The sequence below is a fragment of the Perna viridis genome, chromosome 1, assembly GCF_037379345.1.
Source record: "Perna viridis isolate PV_CMFRI_1.1 ecotype Kerala chromosome 1, ASM3737934v1, whole genome shotgun sequence".
In the NCBI taxonomy this organism is placed as follows: Eukaryota; Metazoa; Mollusca; class Bivalvia; order Mytilida; family Mytilidae; genus Perna; species Perna viridis.
The window spans coordinates 52,650,610-52,671,611 of NC_142445.1; the positions used below are offsets into that span (position 1 = coordinate 52,650,610).

At 31.9% G+C, this 21,002-nt stretch overlaps 2 protein-coding genes across 7 annotated transcripts in view; one reads left to right on the forward strand and one right to left on the reverse strand.

Annotated features, from left to right (window-relative positions):
* Window positions 1–21,002, forward strand: part of LOC148629319 (metalloendopeptidase OMA1, mitochondrial-like) — a 142,347-nt gene that overhangs the window by 50,672 nt on the left and 70,673 nt on the right. The gene's annotated exons all lie outside the window — the stretch shown is intronic.
* Window positions 7,953–21,002, reverse strand: part of LOC148629323 (uncharacterized) — a 44,816-nt gene continuing 31,766 nt past the window's right edge. For 3 of the 5 annotated variants that reach the window (XM_088548246.1, XM_088548211.1, XM_088548238.1), the window contains 8 exons: window positions 20,484–20,685; window positions 20,003–20,062; window positions 19,073–19,087; window positions 17,972–18,134; window positions 17,483–17,546; window positions 16,995–17,083; window positions 14,578–14,654; window positions 7,953–12,976 (listed from right to left, as the gene is read on the reverse strand). In XM_088548246.1, coding sequence (XP_088404372.1) covers window positions 12,950–12,976; window positions 14,578–14,654; window positions 16,995–17,083; window positions 17,483–17,546; window positions 17,972–18,134; window positions 19,073–19,087; window positions 20,003–20,062; window positions 20,484–20,685 — 697 coding nt within the window. In that variant the 3' untranslated portion in view covers window positions 7,953–12,949. Of the gene's footprint in view, window positions 12,977–14,577; window positions 14,655–14,931; window positions 15,163–16,994; window positions 17,084–17,482; window positions 17,547–17,971; window positions 18,135–19,072; window positions 19,088–20,002; window positions 20,063–20,483; window positions 20,686–21,002 lie in introns of those variants that run through there. The other 2 variants (XM_088548229.1, XM_088548220.1) reach the window with 2 other exon arrangements.

A 21,002-nucleotide genomic window follows, 5' to 3' on the forward strand; every position in this document is an offset into this window, starting at 1 on the left:
TAAATTCATTCTTACAGCACGATTGTATTTTCGTTTTGTTTGTTAATTTTTTTTTAATAAACCTTAATATTTGTGGCCTTTTTATGATCATAATTTCGATCCTGTAAATCTTAGAGCATGATTGTATTTTCGTTTTTTTTCGTTATTTTTTTTTTTATTTTATTTTTTTTTTAATAAACCTTAATATTTGTAAATTTTGTGAAGACGAAGTCATATTTTGATATATAATTCAATTTTGTGAGACAAAATTAAATTTTTAGTCACAAAAGTCAATTCTGTGTCACAAAAGTCAATTCCATGTCACAAAATTCAATTCTGTGCCACAAAATTCAACTCTGTGAGACAAAATTCAATTTTGCGCCACAAAAATCAATTTTGTATGCAAATTAGTTTTCAGAATCTTTAAGGTATGCAAATGAATTCAAAATGTGCACATCATGTACACGTGTATTACAAACTTAAAGCATTCACTGCAATACAAATGTGCACGATTATAATAAAGCACATAAGTGAAAGAAATGTCGGATATCGTAATCGTATAACCCACTGTGTCACTTAATCTTAAATCTAAAGATAGATCATTTGAGCGTTTGTAAACAAAAGGGAAACGAAAGTTATACACGTACTATGTCGTTTTTTTTTTTTTATGGCAAGCCAAAGTGGACAAAATTCTAAAATTCTAAGAATTTCTAATATCAAATCATTTTTAATATTAAAAATTCAATCGAATTTCTAATATTAAAAAACTATTTTTTTAATATTAGAAAATGAATTTGTCGTATTCAATTACGATTTTTTAATACATGTATTAGAAAATCATTTTGCAATATTAAAAAATGTGACTGATTTTGCAATATTGCAAAGTGATTTTTAATTTTACAAATTCATTTTCTAATATTACAAATTCAAATTGTAATATTACAAAATGTGTGATATTTTATAATATTACTGAATCAGGAATTTGTAATATTAGAAAATGAATTTTTATAATATTACAAAATGAATTTCTAATATTAAAAAATCTTTTTCTAATATTAAAAAAATGATTTTGTAATATTAAACATTTATTTTCTAATATTACAAAATATTGATTTTTGTCCACTTTTTCATCTCACCCGACCTGTTCCTCTCAACCGAAATTCTTGTGTCATACTTCAATAGAATCGAAATGAAATAAGGAATCTATCTGTATCTAGCAAAAAATCGTGATTTGCATAAAATTGTACGTTTGTATTCGCCATTTTACAACCATCTTATGTAAACATCTAATTAACTTGGATTCATATTATTCTGCTGCAAATGAAAGCTTGAGAGACTTTGGTGAAATTGAGTATGATGCAAACATATCACTGATTTCATGAGTTATGTCCCGTACACTAGGTCTACCTCCTTAATTTACTAATTAAGGAAGGAACACGTCTAGAGCGATCATTTATATAGCTTCGAAATTACTCCACATAAACTATTACCATAATTATTCTGACCGTTGTTCATTTTGTGAACACATGCAAAATTTTATTTTATTATTATTATTTGTCAAAATAATGTGGATGCTTTGGGAATTTTATAAATGTAAGATTTTCTACAGTAATGTTCTCTCTGTTTTGAATGTGCCTCTTTTCCTCAATATTCTAAAATTGTCCCGTTCCTCTTTTCCTACCGAGTACCTTGACCAGAATCAAAGTTTTATCGCTAGGTGTTTCGGAGATTAGGCACCGACCATTTTTACACTGGGGGTGGGCTATTTTTGAAAATAAAATATTAATTTCACATTGAAGATAAATGAAAAAAAGTAAATGAAGTTCCACAATGGTAAAATAAGAAATAATGTTGTATTATGTTTTTTGATAAAAAAAAGTTTAGGTAGAAAAAAATCAAACAAGTACTATCTTTAAAAAAAACAGGAGAGGAGAGGAATCTCATGTAAATATAGTGAATGTATCATAAACTGCCACTCAAGATTTTAAAATGATGTAGTATGTAACAAATGTCTTTAATATTAAAATTTTACTGTTTATAGTTGCAAAATTCATGATGTTATAATGAGCAACTAAATGGACATCAATATCCGGAGACTTTTGTTTTATATTAATCCAGTATGTTAAACAAAGAATCAGAAAAATGCACAAAAATATACAAACTACCACTGAACATTATAACCAATTTAGATTTTATCACAACAGAGAAGAGATAAGAATACCAGGCCGTCCGATTATTACTTCCCACTGTGGAAATTGAGTAGGCCTCTTTTTGCTACCTATAGTTATAAACTAAGGAACTTATGTACGAGACTGTTCGGAACTTTTACAGTTTCTAAATGACAACAACTTTCCTACTTAAAAAATGACAAGCACACATATATTGCAAATGTTGAAATTTTTGTAGACAAACAATGGGAGAGTGTAAAATCCACATATAACACCACATGCCAAGAAGAACTTGGATTCTCAAAGGAATACAAGTCATGGTTATCTGATGATACAATCGAGACAACTGAGAAGTGTAGGTCTGTTAAGATACAACTTGACCAGGTCAAGACAAGATTGTAGAAAGAATGTTGATACTGGTCCAATCACAAAGGATGAAATCATAAAAGCCCTACGGAGAATCAAGACTGGAAAAGCTCCAGGACCGGACCATGTAAATTGCCAGGGTTACCCCATTCCACCACCTGGGGCACATAACCCAGTTGCTCTGTGGGCAGAGCAACCTAGCCGCCCGCCAGAGTTCTGAGCACTATTTAGTCGCCTTTTACGACAAGCTGAGCGCTGCTGCGGACCTATTCGTGTACAGCATATCGAAATTTACAGTATAAAAAACTGGTAATATTTATGCTTTTGGCATTTGGACCCGCACGGGGCCCTACAGCATCTTGCATGAGCTGTTTGAAAACATTTGAGAAGCAGTGGAAATCCCTGAGGATTGAGTTTAGGATACATCATTGAGCTTCCAAAGAAGGGCGTCCTGGGCAACTGCCAAAAACTGTAAAAGAATTCAGCTACTCTCAATACCAAGCAAGTCCTAGCAAGAGACAATCTGGAAAGAATCAAGGCAGCAATAGATACAAACATCCGTGATGAGCAGGCAGGATTCCGATGCAGCTGATCATGTATTGACTAAATTGCAACGTAACGGGTCATCATCGAGCAGTCGATAGAATGGCAATTAACTCTCTACATCAACTTCGAGAAGGCCTTCGATATAGTTGACAGAAATACTCTTTGGAAGGTACTAAGACACTATAGAATCCCAGTCATATAGTAAAGATTATTCAAGGATTCTACAAAACACCAAATGCCAAGTCATCTACAATTCAACACTCTCAACATTCTTCAATGTACATACAGGACTACACCAAGGTTATCTCCTGTCACCCCTTATTTTCCATACAAGTGTGCAAGAATTTTAATTTAATATAATATATAATCATGAATTTGCTCACGTATTGCTCTTTGCCTAATTGATATATTTTGAGGTGTTATACAAGGTGATCACTCTAGATTGGCCGTGCATAATTGATTGTGACGTGGGGCTGCTTCCCTGCACGAGTCCCAGACTTTCTCGTGCTCCGTTATGGTTTAGAAGAAAAAATGTCGATGCCTTAGGCCAAGTTAGGGGAAATACTAAATTTACAGGGTTCACAACCTAAATCTTTATCCTAATACCCCATTTAGCCCTTCCTCTCTCCGGGGACGATACAAACTACAATGGGACAGGAGGATATTGTTCCTTTAAAAGTAACGTTAGTTGCTTGAGCTAAGCATAAGTAGATCGGAAAAAGTTATTTTTACATGTGTGTTGTGAAATGACAAGTTCAATTGGCAACGTATGTAAACATACATAGACGAAGGGAGATAACTCAAATTTACTTAAATGTTTCAGTTAATGTGGTATTTAAATTAACTGTCTAAAAAGTAGAAAAGCAATGCTCACTAAAATTATAGAATTAAAATTAATCAACATCCCACTTAAAAACATGCACCTTTTGACCACTGACCTTGAAATTCAAGAGTAATCAAGGGAACCAATGTTTTAGCGGTAATCAAAAGACAAAGACCGGACATGGAAAACAGACATACGCAACAAAGAACATTAACTAACTAAAATCATACATACAAAGTAACAAAAGCAAAGGAGCAACTCGGACTCCACTAAACACTGGGAGCATGAACCAGGTGCACCGGTAGGGTAAGCTTCCTCTGCTTTTCCAAAAACACTCGCCGAGTTGCTCATAAAAAGTCAAGTCCGGGGTAGACGAAAGAGGAAAGGAAAACTATGACACGTCGAACAAATCAGTTTTCGTGGCGCAGATTGATACACCGGAATGATCCACGAGTTCACGATGACGACCATAAAACTTCTGTAGTGATAACTTCAATCTTGTAGCAACAGAACCCTGTTCCAGAAGCCTATTCAGGGGCGTAGCTGCCTATACGCAAATACGAAGTTGCGTACTTTCGGAAAAAGTAACAAAAATAAAAACACATATTTTAAAGATGAAATAAATGTTTTATGCAATGACTCACTGGGGTCCTTGAGAGACCCCCCCCCAGACCCCTCGCCGTAATTTTGCGTACAAATAAACAGCCTAGCTACGCCCCTGCTATTTGTTAGAATTCTAGCGCGATACAAAAAGTCTGCGTAGTTTACGCAAGCTCTAGCATAACGTATGAATTGTGATATAAATACTCCATACGCAGGTATTGAAGGGATGTTGCCACAGATGAAAGGAAAGTTGACAATTCTGAATGAAAAGTCAATACGTTTGTCGTTAAGTTTGGTCAATAGTTTCCCTTTACCATCGATTTCTAAGTGTAGGTCAAGTTATGAGGCTGACTTCACAGTGTCTGTAGTATCCTTTATCTCAAGTTCTTTGGGGTAGATGCGATGTATCAAATCCCCATAATTAGGATTGTTTAAAGATAATACTTTATCTATATAGCGGAAACTGAGACTAAAGGATCTAGCTAAACGATATTCTTTCTTTCGGATCAGATCAGCTATATAGTCAGACTCACAAGAGTAAAGGAATAGGTCAGCAAGTAGAGGAGCACATTTTTTTCCCGCTGGAATGCCGACCGTTTGATGAAAAACGTGTCCACCACACTGGAAAATATGTTGTCGATTAAAAATTCCAACATTTTGTAAACATCTTTTTCTGTATATTTGGAAAATGATTTGGAATTATTTCTTACCAAGTATGAGGAATTTCTACCAAATACTATATATCTGTATCTAGGTGTACCATATTTTAGCTCACCTTGCCAAAGGCCATGTGAGCTATTGCCATCACGTGGCGTCCGTCGTCGTCGTCATCGTTGACAATTATACAAAACTCTTCTCCTCTGAAAGTACTTGACTAATTAGAACCAAACTTGGTATGAATGTTCCTTGGGGTATCTTGCATAGAACTGATATGGGGATTTTTGATTCGTCGAAAAACATGCCCGCTGTTACTAAAAATACAACATAGGGGTTAGACAGTAGTTTTTCACATATATCGCCTAAACCGTTAGGTTTAGCTACATTCTTTCATTGATAAAAGTGTGCAGCATGATGAGATCTATCTCTGGTCAAATTTTGGTTTTAAACTGTTGAGTCATGTTGGAGATATTGCCCTTTTTCAACGATTTTTTGCTATTTTTAATGTTCTTTCTTTCGAAAATCTTCTCCTCTGACAGTATTTGATCAATTGAAACCAAACTTGGTACAAATGTTCCTTGGTGTATCCTGCATAGAACTGAAGTGGGGATTTTTGAAACATGGCAGTCGTTACTAAAAATAGAACATAGGGGTCAGAGAGTAGTTTTTTGTATATAAATATTATACAAAACTCTTCTCCTCTGAAAGTACTTGACTAATTAGAACCAAACTTGGTATGAATGTTCCTTGGGGTATCTTGCATAGAACTGTTATGGGGATTTTTGATTCGTCGAAAAACATGCCCGCCGTTAAAAAAATTCAGCATAGGGGTTAGACAGTAGTTTTTCACATATATCGCCTAAACCGTTAGGTTTAGCTACATTCTTTCATTGATAAAAGTGTGCAGCATGATGAGATCTATCTCTGGTCAAATTTTGGTTTTAAACTGTTGAGTCATGTTGGAGATATTGCCCCTTTTCAACGATTTTTTGCTATTTTTAATGTTCTTTCTTTCGAAAATCTTCTCCTCTGACAGTATTTGATCAATTGAAACCAAACTTGGTACAAATGTTCCTTGGTGTATCCTGCATAGAACTGAAGTGGGGATTTTTGAAACATGGCAGTCTTTACTAAAAATTGAACATAGGGGTCAGAGAGTAGTTTTTTTGTATATATCGCCAAAACCTTCAGGTTTATCCAAATTCTTTCAATAGCTGAAATGATCCATGTTATTAGGACTACAAAAGTCTTCGGAATCCTTGTAAGAGTTAATGCCCTTGAAAGGGGAAAATGACCTTTTTTAATAGTTTTCAGTTAATATCTTGAAAACTAAGATAGATTAAAAGAAACTTTCAATTGCTGAAAAGATCTGGCGATAAGTCCTTCCAAAGACATCTTGGGTCAAAATTGTTGGACTTCTTGTTAAATTTATTGCCTTTGAAAGGCAAAATTCAATAAGATGGGCGATTCAGGCTCCTGGGAGCCCCTTGTTTGGGAAAAACAACGATGTATAATGTTTTTAAGTCTGGATTTTAACTGGGTATAAGTTTAACTGGGGAATAGAAGTATGCAGTGTTGAAAAATCATAGGTTTTAATGCTATTATATTCTGATAATAGTCTTGAACTGATTGTCTCCAAAAGATCTTTCAAATTTTTCAGGATCCACATTGAATTAATTCCACTACGGGAGTAACAAGTGTTGTGGTATGACTGCAGACCCTCTTTGACAGGTGTGAGTATAAAAGTTAAAAGTGTTGAATGAGGTTTGGTGGTTCATTTTGCAGATCCAGCTATGTAACGTTGTTTGTATGGATTCTTGTGGAATTAAGGAATCCAGTACGTAGACGGTAAATCACAATCATCGTCCTTGGTAGAGAGACCAAAAGAGGATGGCACAGATTTATGGTTTTCCACAATCTCTTCTTTGGAGAGTGTGGTAGCAGATCTTGATGAGGACTACCGATTAACCAAACTTAATCAAAAGCAATTGAAGGGTGTTGACTAGAATATTCATGTGCATATAAAATAAAGTATAAAATTATCAATTTCTTACTAATTCAGGGTACCCTACATGTATATTTACTGCAACATACCTAGCATATGCCGGATAATAATTAGGAAAAAATACATTTTTATTTTTCACAAATTCTACCTAAAAAAATTTGCTTGCATTGGCCTTTTATACTATAAATGCCTCCCCAACCTGAAATTCTGTATCCTCCAATTATTCATGAAACCACAAAACATTCAGATCAAGTTCTAAAACAGAAAGTGAATATCTTCAGTACTAGTATTTAATAAATTTTATGTGAATGTTTCATTATATTCCATTCAGTCATGTAGGAGGTTGTGGTTACCAGACAGTTACCCTTTATTAATCAAAGGCAAACTCCATGTTTAGCTATGGCTACCCCTCACCCCCCCCAAAAAAAACAAACAAAAAACAAACAAACAAAACAAAACAACTCAGTATCTGAAATAAGAGTTGATATTCATTATATAAACGATTTGTTAACTTTTCTTTATTTTATTAAGTAGTGAAAGAGGAGCGGCAGATAATAATTAGGTATGTTACATTCATCAAAAGCAAAGTCTGTTTTGATGTGTATGAATTATAAATATTCTGTGAAAGTGTCATTAATTCCATTCAGTGGTGTAGGAGGTAGTAGATAAAAGAGTACCTCTCTGCCTTGCAGAAGTATGGGTAGAAGTATTGACTCCTCCACAAACCCCCATTCTGCAAGCATGGGTATAATAAAATGTTCAGCATTAAATGGGACAAACAGTGGACAAATACACAACTACAATGTAAGTTCTACCATTTTTATTTTTCTATCCTCATAATAACAAATAACTGCAATGTTTTTGTTCGAAACAAGTAAGAACAAGTGCATATTTTTTTTTCTGAACAAGTTAAATTTCTACATATTAAGACTAACAACTAAAATTCTGAGCAAAGTATTAACTACATTCAACATAACCATAGGTGTCATTTTACAGCAGAAATGTAAATGGTGTCGTCCTGTTTCTCCCACTTTCAATTACATACCAAAATAAACATGGGAGGATTTGTTGTTTTAGCAATTATAGTTCTGAATTATTGCTAAATTTTTACCTGTAATTTACCTGTATATCACAGTTAAAATATGTAAAAGTATAATAAAGTTTATGTATGACTTTGATTTAATCTAAAAAGTACAAAAATACAAGTATTTCATATAAAAATTCCATTCTTAGAGGTTAAACATGCAAAAAAAATTATTTCAATACTTTACTTCAACAAAACAACTGTAAAAAAAAAAAAAAAAAAAAAAACCAAAATGGCCAGTATTAGAATCTTTTTTTTTTTACTTGTAATTGTTATGCTTAATACAATTTATGAAAAACTTGGTATTTTTGCATTTATCTTCTTAAATTTGTTTTGCATCATTATTGCAGTTTATCAATTATCCATTTTTTTCCCGAATTATAACTGTTTAGTACCCAAGCTTTATTACTGACAGTTACTAATATGTAGTCTGCATCCAAGCTACAGCATTCTGAATTAAACATTTGAAGTAAAAGTGTTGCAGCTTACCCAAGCTGCAATTAATGTCAATATTGAACATTTCCCACCAAATATTATTATAAAAATGGAGCTGTTTTCTCATTCAATCAATTCAAGTATGGCAAACCTTTAAGTTCAAAACAAGTTTGGTAGAGAAAGTCCTGGGAGGTCATTGATAGATTGTCAAAAACAAACGCAACAATAGGGTTTACCAGCATTGTGCCATCTCAGCATGTCCAGTAACAGTAAACACACGAGGGACATTTAGTAAAATTAGGCCCACTGCACAACCATTCAATATAATCAACCTAAGGTAGAGGTCATGAAAATTATCCAGACAATGAGGCAACGAATCAAGACAGATTCCAACAAGGACTCATCGGTGTGACAGCCTACACAGATGCAGCTTCCCACCTACTGCACTTAGATTAATTGACTTTGTAGAATTGTAATTCAAATATTCAGTGCTTATATTCTTTATATTGATTATTATGATATATCATAAAATTGTCAGTTATTTTGTTATTTTTTGACTCAATATTGAATTGAATGATCTAATATTATAATGATAAAAAATAAATATTTTATCTTGACTTAGTATTTACTTATGCTTTTTTACACGAAAAACATAGAAGGAAATTAGTTTTCAGTTACATACATACACTGAAATGTAAGCATAGATCTTGAATTGAAAATTTATTTTCACATAAAACAGAGAGAATATAAGGATATATTCCTGATTTAATATTTATTAATTTATTTCCATTTGAAAATTAATAATATAATCCATATAAGAAAATGGTCTTTCTACATACACAAAACATATATATATATATATAATACCTATATTCATGAAACAGACCATACAATTTTATGGTCAGTGAACCCTTTGTCTTTTTTGTTTACTTAACTAATTGTTAATTGGAAGGATTAAAAGTGTGAGAAACAGGATTAAACCATATAAATAATGAAGTACACCTTTTTTCACATAGCAAAGTTGGCCTTAATACATGAACTTTTACTTATATAGATTTAGCTGCATAGGGCTTGTAAATCTTTTTCTCAATTTATTTTTTATCTAGAATTTCTTCTATTGAAAACAGTCAAAACCAAAGACTATCTTGTATTATTTTCCTACTTCCAGGTACGTCAATATGGTGCACATTTATCAAAATTTACTATTTTGTGTTATTACAAAACTCATCACTGTAGAAATAATTAATAAGAGGTTTTCATAAGATTGTAGTTGCTACTTTCTAAACAATAACTTCCTATGGAATGGAAGTTAGAGACCAATTATGGTCAGGGGGTAACAAGATGAGACCTACAAACCCTTTTATGCCAATACCTGAAAATGTATTAAGAAATCCTCAAAATTTAAGTTTAAAATTTATTGGGTGCCTTATGAACATATATTTACCTACAAAAATTCAGCTATAGGATATAACATTGACTACGTTTATACAATAAAATACAATTATTCAAAAGGACATTGCTACCATCATAACAGAAAGTTAAGGAGTTATGCAATAATCTTTTTATTACAGTTCATCAAAACTTAATCCTGAATTAATTTTAATTTAGTACAAAACCAGTAAATAATAAATAGTTTGGCTGAAACTTCTCATATTTGCATACCAATAAAAAATAAACCAAGTTAATTGTATTCAACAACATATAAATTAAGACATCATTAAAACATGTTACATAAGTTACATACAAACAATGTAAACATAAAATACAAAGAAATCCTTAAATATCACAGTCTTCAGTTATCTATAAAACTTTCAGATAAAAATCATCATTCAAGTAAAACAATAAATTCTCACCAAATTTTCACGAAAGTTATAAGTATCTGCTACAATCAAGTACATTTCAAGCACTGTAGTGTAGAAAAAGTGCACATAAATTGCACATCAGATGACACATTTCAATTATAAATGATACCTGATAAACAAAATAAACAAGAAAAGGTCATTGACCACACACACATGCAACCCTTCTTTCCAACACTCTGCATCTTGAATTTTATCCAAAAAAAAATATTCTGCTGCCTTGTCCTCTAAACCATCATAACAATCTGGGCATTGGACCAATTATTGACCTATCAATGTTAAACCAAAAATATTTTTTTAAAACTCATTTGCACTCTAATTTGTGCACAGTAAAGCAATGATGCACCTTAGTTGTTTTGATTTCAAACCTGCTTAAAATGATGGTAAATGAAAAGTTTGCATTCTTTTATTGTGAAAACTCACTTATTGGTCAATTACTGGTTCATGAATAAAAAAGATTGTCTCAGATGTTAACAATGACTGGGAATCTCAGATGTTAACACTGATGGGAAATATCAGATGTTAGCACTGATTTGGAATCTCAAATGTTAACACTGACTGGGAATCTCAGATGTTTACACTGACGGGAATCTCAAATATTAACACTGACTTGGAATATCAGATGTTTGCACTGACAGGAAATCTCAGATGTTAACATTGACTGAGAATCTCAAATGTTAACACTTGACTGGGAATCTCAGATGTTTACACTGACAGAAAATTCAGATGTTTACACTGGCCGGGAATCTCAAATATTAACACTGACTTGGAATATCAGATGTTTGCACTGACAGGAAATCTCAGATGTTAACACTGACTGGGAATCTCAAATGTTAACACTGACTGGGAATCTCAGATGTTTACACTGACAGAAAATTCAGATGTTTACACTGGCTGGGAATCTCAGATGTTAACACTGACTGGGAATCTCAGATGTTAACACTGGCTGGGAATCTCAGATGTTTACACTGACAGGAAATTTCCAGTGTCAACACAGACTGGGAATTTCAGATGTTTGCACTGTCAGGAAATCTCAGATGTTTACATGAGTAAAAACAACTTGCTGTTACACCCAAAAAAAGCAAAAAAAAACCAAAACAAAACAAAACAAAACAAAAAATAAAAAAAAAACACAACTTTTTTTAAATATACAATGTATAATCATGATTAACAGATTGTAGATCAAATATAAAACACAGTTGTTATCGATAATTGTAACATTAAAATTACCTATTTAGCAATAATCATATGCAATTTTATTGCATGCAATATAGCTAATGTTTTGTGAAATGGCACCTCATACTAAATAGCATGCTCTTAGAAGATTTTTTTAAAAATATAAAATCATTTTTATCCCTCAAATGATATTCATGTATTTTAAGTTACCTTAAAAGGTACATATTATAACACAAATCACTGATTTTAAAAACTTGTTTCTCAACAATCCTTGGAAGTTTTGCATGGTTTTCTTGAAGACATGCTCTTAACTGCAATCACAACTAGAATCAACATTTGATTTTTTTTTATCATTGTCACCAATTAAATTTTTAACTGTCAACCAGAAAACAATAACATGTCATTGTCAACAGACAATAAAAATAATAATATAATTATACAAATAATAAATATCTCCCAAGTTTGTAATAAGTAGGAACTCTGCATTCAAACTGACTGATGAGAGATAATGAGTAAAACCCTGCATGATATGTCAAATTAGGTATATAAAGCAGATATATGATTAAAAATTTAAATGGGATGACAACTTGCTAATATCATTATAAAAAGATTAGTAAATAGGCTTCTATGTTACATAGCACCAAATCTAACAGAAAGGCTACTTTAGAGGAGACAATTAAAATTGTACATGAAAATAGGGGGGGTGTCCATAGAATGGAATGTATAAATTCTTAGTATGTACAAATATGTAGATAAAATATAAAATCTAGGGATGGATCTAAGTATAAAGAGGCACATTTTACAATAACAATGCTAAAGGGAAAACATTTAAAAATATATCAATAAATAAATATATTTAGAATTAGAACCATAAACTAGCTATCACAGACACTGAAACGAGACTTAAAGAATAATCTGCTCCTCTGAGTATAAAGGTAACATAGTTACAGCATTATATGGAATGTTTTTACACATTGGTGGTTTGGTTTGATTTACTATATATATAACCTGGACAGCATTTATCACTTAATGTCTATAACAAAACTAAAGTTGTCTTTTGACATAGTGTAAAGTATGATACAATAATTAAAATCCACGTCATGTAGTTATTTTCTTGTTATTTCACCGCTGTCTGACATATTCTTCTTGTGGCCCTAACTTCATTCAAGATTTTACATTAGAGTCTGTATCAGTACAAGAATGCTCTATCATCCATTATTACAGTGGGAAGAATGATACACAGAATTTTTAACAGTCTGCAGAATCACCAGGGAACTGAAACACAAACCGAAAAAAAAAAATAAACACTATCAACTGATATTGTAACTAAAGTTAAGGTACAGATGATAAATATGTAATGTAAAACATTTATTTTGACAATAGAAATTATTTCATTAACAGTATTTTGGCTGGGTTTAGTATTGGAAAGAATATGAGACTGACAAAAAAGCAGATAGAACCCTGACAATTGCACTATCAATTCATCCAGACGAAATTTATTTTTTTTAATGACATGATGCTTCTTAATTTCCCAAAGAATTGGATTTTATGTATAATATTTCTTGAACTGTTTAAATGATCATGTCTTACAGTATTGGTCTGATCGGTTATATGTTCTAGAAGACTTCACAGTTAGTATACACACTATAGTTTGTGACATATTTAATTTTAATATCACAAAAAATTTCAACTGCACCGAGTTGTTGCAAAAAAAAAAAAACCCTCTCATTTTGGAACTTTCACAATGATACAATTGGAATGGCCAGCATCATTATAAAATTAAATAGTGTTTACAATGGCCAAGATTCATAGGGAGCAGATCCAGCATACCCTCCCCTAAGGATTCTTCTGGCATGAAATCTTGATTTTTCAAAAAATTTTCATGTTGTGCTAAGCTTCGCCTATAATTCTATTTATGCCTTTCTGAAATCATGGATCTACCCTGATTAGCTACGCTAGAGCAAGTACTTACTACTCTGATTTCCTTTAACGCCATAAATATTTGTGGAACAAACTCCTGAATCAGGGATATGAGGAAAGGTCTCTTACAAAATTATTTTTTAGATATCAGTCCATGGTTGAAAAATACTCAGTTTCTTCTAAACAATGAGTAATGACTGTTTTTTTTTTTGTAAAATGTTCTTTGTGATGATGTGACCTTTGATTTACCTATTATGACAATAACATGCAAATGCTTTTTAATCACCACTGTTATTGTCGTGCCACAATGGAAGAGGGAGGTTTAGCGCACTATAAAACCTAGATATAACACACCATTTCATCTGAAGTGCCTGTACCAAGTCAGGACCATTGCATTACCAGCTGCTTCTGTGGTGTAATATCCATTTTGCTAGATTTATTTTGGACTTGACTTGATAATGAATCAGGTAATTTTGTTGCTACCCTTATTTACCTGATAAAGCAGTGAAAATTAGAGATTATCGCCTGAATATAGCTGAAATATTGCTGCTTGGGGCTTTAAACCCAAACAATCAATCAATCATGAAAATTAGGGCATGTAAAGGGACATTAAATGATACCTGCAACTTTTGTGTTGTATTTAATATCAATGGACGCATGCTTTATTGCAAACAACAGATCAAACTCAAATAAATGTTCAAAGAAAGATAAGTCTAATTAATCAAATATATTTGAGGGTAAAAAAACTAAAATGGCAGTTAACTTGTGTAATTTATCTGATCAAACTGAAACTTGAACTTGGTCTTCTTGACCATTCCATATCTTGTAATCATTTGGTAACCTTTGGTGGTAGACAGAAGGATGGACAACTTTTTTTTGGAGGGATTACATAATACCACGCCTGGGTATAAAAAGAAGAAATTGACAATTACTGAAAGCATTTTACTTAAACTGACCTGTCCATCTGTAGTAAACCTTGGTGTTGATACATCTACAACAGGCTCTGAGGTCCACAGTCTTGGTGTTGATACTCCTTTAATCATATTAAACAAGATTTCTTTTCATTAAATTTATACAAATCAAAAACAATATTGACAACTGAAAAAGTACTCTTGATAAAATATATGGCACAATGAAGAAAAAACTTGCATGAATTGTCATGGCAAAAGACAAGATTCACATAGTTACTGAGTATACGCAGCAGGTGTTTAAAAGATTAGTTTTACTAGAAACATTTCTATTTAAAAGAATGTGTAAATTAATTACCATGTCACTTTGTAGTCTAAAGGCTTGATGGAGTAGGAGAAAAGTGGAGTAATTAACATTTTAATACAAAAAGGAATATTAACAACTAACATCTAAAAAAATATAACAAATAGGAAAGTATAAAAAAATATTGCGAAAAGTCCCAAACATTGGAACAAATATATTTAATAAATGTCATTGTCAATCTTCTAGGCCTGTTACAGGCAAAAATAAACTGGCACTAATGGCTTCATAAATAGAATCCTCAGATTCTTCAGCCTTCTTCTCATCTTTATCTGAAAATTATATGGATCAAACATGATTTTCCATGTTATTCATATCTATGGCTATGGATGAATTTAGATTAAAAAAAATATGGGGTAAACATTGAACAAACAGCTCTAACCTGACATACCTTATCCTCATATTTCAGATATTCTAACCTGACATACCTTATCCTCATATTTCAGATATTCTAACCTGACATACCTTATCCTCATATTTCAGATATTCAAAATCCCATAAGAGAAAAACTTGACTGGATATTACATTTTGTCTATTAAAATTTATTCAGTAAAAACTAACAAAACAGACAGAGGATTTCACTTAATAGCATACCTGATTATTGCACATTTCTGTTAATTGCATAGAATTTTCAAGAACCAAATCATTTCCCATCTCTTCAATGTTAAAAATTTCTAAACTGCATAGGTCTAAACAGACATTCCTGTTTATTGCATAATTTTTCCAAAATGGTATAAAAATCAACACTTGCTGGCCTTAACTATGTATGTTTAACACTGATTCAATTAAAAGGTGTAGCTAATTCAACTGTTTGATGTTATGTGTTTGTAGTAAAACTAGTCCAAAAGCCATATAACTTTATTTCTTTGTTAGTAATTCCATTATATTGGTTTAATCAATGCCGTAGAGTTGTTTATATAGGATCAGGAAGATGTATAGGAGAATAAGACTATTACACCATACCAAATTCAACATTCCTGTTCATTGCATATTCCTGTTAGACCATACAAAAAACATGTCTAAGTTCTCAAGCCACTTTTAAAAATAATTCATGCAGGAGGGAGGCTATTTTTTTTAATTTTTTTTTTTTTTTTTTTATCAGAAGCAAGTTTTCTTTTTTTCTTGAGAAATTTCATCCAATTGAACAATTCTGTAAATGTACAGGATGTTGAGAGGTTAAATAAAACACTCCATGGTATTAAAACTTTACTGGGATATGAGATGTGGCAAAAAATAAGAGCTATCTCTCCGCCACAAGACAAATTTTCATTTTTAATGAACAATGTTAAATAACAGCCTCATATGCATCGTACTTTTTACCTTCCTGTCAAGCGTGCAGATGATTACGGACTGAATATGAAAATTTCTGGATTTTACTGTAATAAAAATCTCCAATGCGGGAGGGTTTTTAGGAATGCGGCGAGGCCTGAGAAGCTAGCATATATTTTTTTAGCCTTAATTGCATATTTTTTTCTGACAAATTGTGTATGCGATAAAGAGGAATCCACTATACAAGACTTATAAAAGAAGCTCCTCAGCTGTTTTATTTGTTGCATGAAGCTGAATAAAACTTTCACTTGATATCAGAAATGACCTTACTAGTCCACTATAAAAAAATGGCAAGCTTGATATACCTTAAGCCATACCATATTATTCTTATTCATAACATACATTCCTTATTGTTACTGCTGTTGAATTCCAAATAAGAAGTTATTTGGTGATTGCTTTATCAAAAGATTTTACTGGCATTAGTTTAATGGTTCTTTAATTTGGTCTAAGGTAGACACTTAATTTCTCCCCTCATATTTCAAATAGAGCACAGTCAATGGTTCTAAAATCTATTATCTAAGTACATAATTCTTACAAATTTTTTTCTTCATCTCAACCTTGCAGTTTTCAATCAAAATTTGTTGTCTGCCTCATCTTCTGAAATTATTCTCATTGATTTACATCTAAATTGATATATACAGTGTCTCCCTTGCCCAGTACCTTATAATAAAGGTAATAGTCATACAATATACCCTAATTTACTGATGATATTTGCTTTAAATTCAACCATTAAGCCTTTCCTTCATTAAATCTGACAGTATTAGGTAATACATACCTGAATGTTGGGCTGAATCCCACATAGTTGCATCAGCTGATGATGGTTTACTTCTAGGCTTCTTCTTCTTTGTTTTTTTAGGCCTTGATCTAAAGTACAATCACTTCTTATAAATCATAATTTCACTTTAACCTGAGACATCAGGACATCAGGATAACTTTGATTATAATAAGAGAATGAAGGAAACAAGGCAAAAAAAATATTTTGCATGAAACATTCATCATTTTGAGTCTGTATGGAACAAAGATAATTAGAAATTGTCAGAAATATTTAGTATATATAGTAAGTCTGCCTTGGACAAGTTTTTACAGAATTAATTCTTTTGCTCTTTGTAAACACACAATTTTTATATTAAAAATTAACTATTCACATTCTTAATTTAACATATTCATTATACAATGAAACAATGACCTTGGCAGTATCAGAACATATCTTTAGTTTAACCATTCTCAATCGATAATATGCTGTGAATATTAAAAGATACTAACCCTGTAGGAGGACGGTCATTTCCACCATCTCCTCTAAAATCATCTCCATCATCGTCATCATCTTCTACAAGGAGAAAGAAATAAATTAATTGAAAAAGTCAAACAATAACAAAAGCAAAAGTTTTTATAAATCACACTTGACTTTCATTTCCTCACATGAAATGATATATTCAAATTTGAAAAGAATCTGCCACATATATTTTTTTAGTTACTGCATGGACAATGTTTGGCAGCTGCAATCGACCTGCCTGCTGTTTACATTCTAAAACTAACACCCAATTTTTTTTCCTAAAGAAAATATGGTTAAAGCCCGGTATGCCAGTCCTTGGATTCGCGCCTGGATCTGTAATTGTATGCTTTTGTAAGGATAAAAACACAAACAGTATCTGTTACCAACAAGGAAACAAAAAATACAGCAGTTCAAATTTCAAAGTAAAACTAGTATAATTCTGTTGATACACTATAATCATGAAGACTTCTTCTTCTCACCTTGTCCTGTTAATTTGAGTAATAATTTTTTGATGGCTTTGACAGAATCCATCATGTCATCCTGTCTGTCTCTTAAACCCCTGATTCCTTCACGTAAAATTTCAACCTCATTCTCAAACTTCTCATTGGACACATTTTTACTGGGACCATCTTCTTCATCATCCTACCACAGAGAAAAAAATATAAGATTATGAATTAACTACACACTATAGTTGCATAGACATGTTACCGGTAATATAGAAAATTGGTAAGACAAACAAAACATTTTTGACCCATACTTCTATAATGTGACTTACAGACTTTAAATTAATGGGATTTTGTTCTTTTACTACACACAACTACTAGAATACTGTTCTCTTTTTCTGGTGAATCAAAAACTCAAAACAAATAATTCATCATCAAATCTATTAGACAGCATCTAGGAGTGAGTTTTATTTTTTGAATTAGGGATGAAGAAAGTGATTGGTATATAATGTTGGCCAGATTTGTTTGTACTCCAGTTTCCAAATACAAATATAATTTTTACCAACCTGCCATAAGCTGTTCCTATTAAAACTAGAACTTAACAAGTATTTTTCTTATTGCTGTTTTATATATTAAATGCTATAGTGATAATTTTGGATTAGTTTTTTTTTTAATATTAACTGACTTAGTGTATAATTACTTCTATTGTTACACTGTGCAATCACAAGTTACTGAATTTGCAAAAAATTAAAAACCACTAAATTTCATTAAAATTATTATATCTAACCAAAATAATCTACTTAATGGTATTTTACTTCAGATGAATCTAGCAAGACCACAAATGTATATAGATAAACAACCATGCATCATTACTTCCATCTGAATTGTCATTTACTAATAACATATGCCCATATATATGAAAATCCAAACAGAAAGCAATCACCTAAACACATTTATTTCTCATCAAAGTACAATTACCACAGACATGAAAATTCAAACAATGTGAAAAAAAAGAAAAAAAAAGAAAAAAAGAAAACCAATCACCATGCAAAATTGCAGAAACATGTTGGAAATAAAAGTAGAAATTCAAATCCAGTGGGTTGCAAGTTAAAAATTGGATGTGAAAATGATGTATACCTCTTCTTCTGTTTTCTAATTAGAGAGAAAACAAACAATATGTTTATCATATTTGAATCCATTAGTTTAACTTAATCTTTAAGTCTTAATTCAAAAATAAAATAAATTGAACAGTGACTAGGAAAACCATACACAAAATGGTTTGTTATTAAGTTATATCTATCATCGTCAACAAAATATACAAGTAGATTTGTTGTTTTTTCTACTGGAAAAGAAACAAGAAACTGATATAGTTGCTTGGTAATCTGGTTGCTGCATTTAAATTAGCCATGCATACTTCCATTTTTTTCATTTGTCAAAATGATTTTTATGTTACTGACATAAATCATCAGTGAACTCTCATGCAAATGATAGTCCTTATCATGTGTATTGTCTGACTTTAGCAAGCCCTTGCCAACTACAACTTTTGTAGTTGCCTTTTGTTGATTGTCATTAGTCTAAAATGAGAAACATGTATAGAGACCCTACTGTGTGGGGGATCACAGGACTTGCACGCCTTAAATCACATGTACCAAAAATCATGAAGGGAAACTTTTCAAGAGTGTTATAAGGACAGGCAAGAAATGAATAATTATTAGTTCTTTATCATATAAAGCATTATATAGAAAATTAATGATTATTCAACATTAAATTATAAAATGCAACACTGACACCCAAGTTAGAGAACAATGTTAAACTTGATCCACAGAGCTTCATGACAAATGTACTTGTAAGTGTGTGCTTAGGCTAAGTTATATTAGAATTAGAACCAAGATTTTCAGAAACTTAGCTTACCTATGAAGTTTCTTCAAACTTCTAAGGTTTACTCCCGTAAAATCCTGGACACAGTATGAAGCCTGAACATGTAAACATTGAATGAAAACACTAATCTTGCACTACTTATTGTCGAGACATTACACATGAAAGGCACAGAGATAAAGATACATTTACCTTTTGATTTGCAATAGGGATTTTGTTTTCCCATTTCTCTTCCCAATCATCAAGTTGTTCCTAAAAATACAGAAATGTTAACAAAATTACCCTAGGTGTGTAGTATAATGACATCTTCATCTTTAATTTAGGCATACCAGACATGGCAATATCTTCTAAGCTGTTCATATAAAGAAAGAGAAATGTTAAGACAAATTGTACTTTGAAAATTTGTTGCAGATATTGTGAGACATAAACTCAAAACTTAGGATAGACTGAGCTTTCTGTACTATGGCATAAGCTTGAGCATTGCTGTAGAAGCTGAGAAAGTAATTATAACTTTGCTGTACATGCATCCATCTTTGTATCATGTAACCATTGCACAAAGCAGTAAATTCATACTTAATAAGCTTTTATAGACATTCTGTGACTACACTGACAAGAACTTTACAGTTATCTCCTACCAACCAATTATGATATAGAAGCTATGTCTAGCACCAACCTTGATTTGTATAGTGACTTTCTTTAGATCTTCCTCATCTGTCACAGTCATATCGTCATCATAATACTCCTTCAGTGGGGAACAATTACTATAGATGTAGCTTAAGAAAGTGTTGCGGCTATTGTGAGACATGGACTCCCAAAAACTCAAAATAGTCTGAGCCTTCTGCATCATGGCATTAGCTTGAGCATTATCATATACTCTTAAAAAGATAATTAAAAATTGTTACGGTAAATGTTCACCACATAAAAAGAAATGAAAGCTTTTTTTCCCTAAAAAAAATATTTCTCTTCCACTGTCCTACACACAGTGGTCAAACAAAAACCATAAATTCCACTAGATGGAGCCTGAATCAATCAAATACAAAATTCAGAAATATGATGACCATATAATTTGACTGAGCATAACAAAATTGTTAAATATTTTTTTCATAAACAGAGGTCCACCCTAACACCACTGGAGATAATCATAAGCCTCCTCAAAAGAACCAAGTTTATTTTTATCTGTTATTGTTTTAAA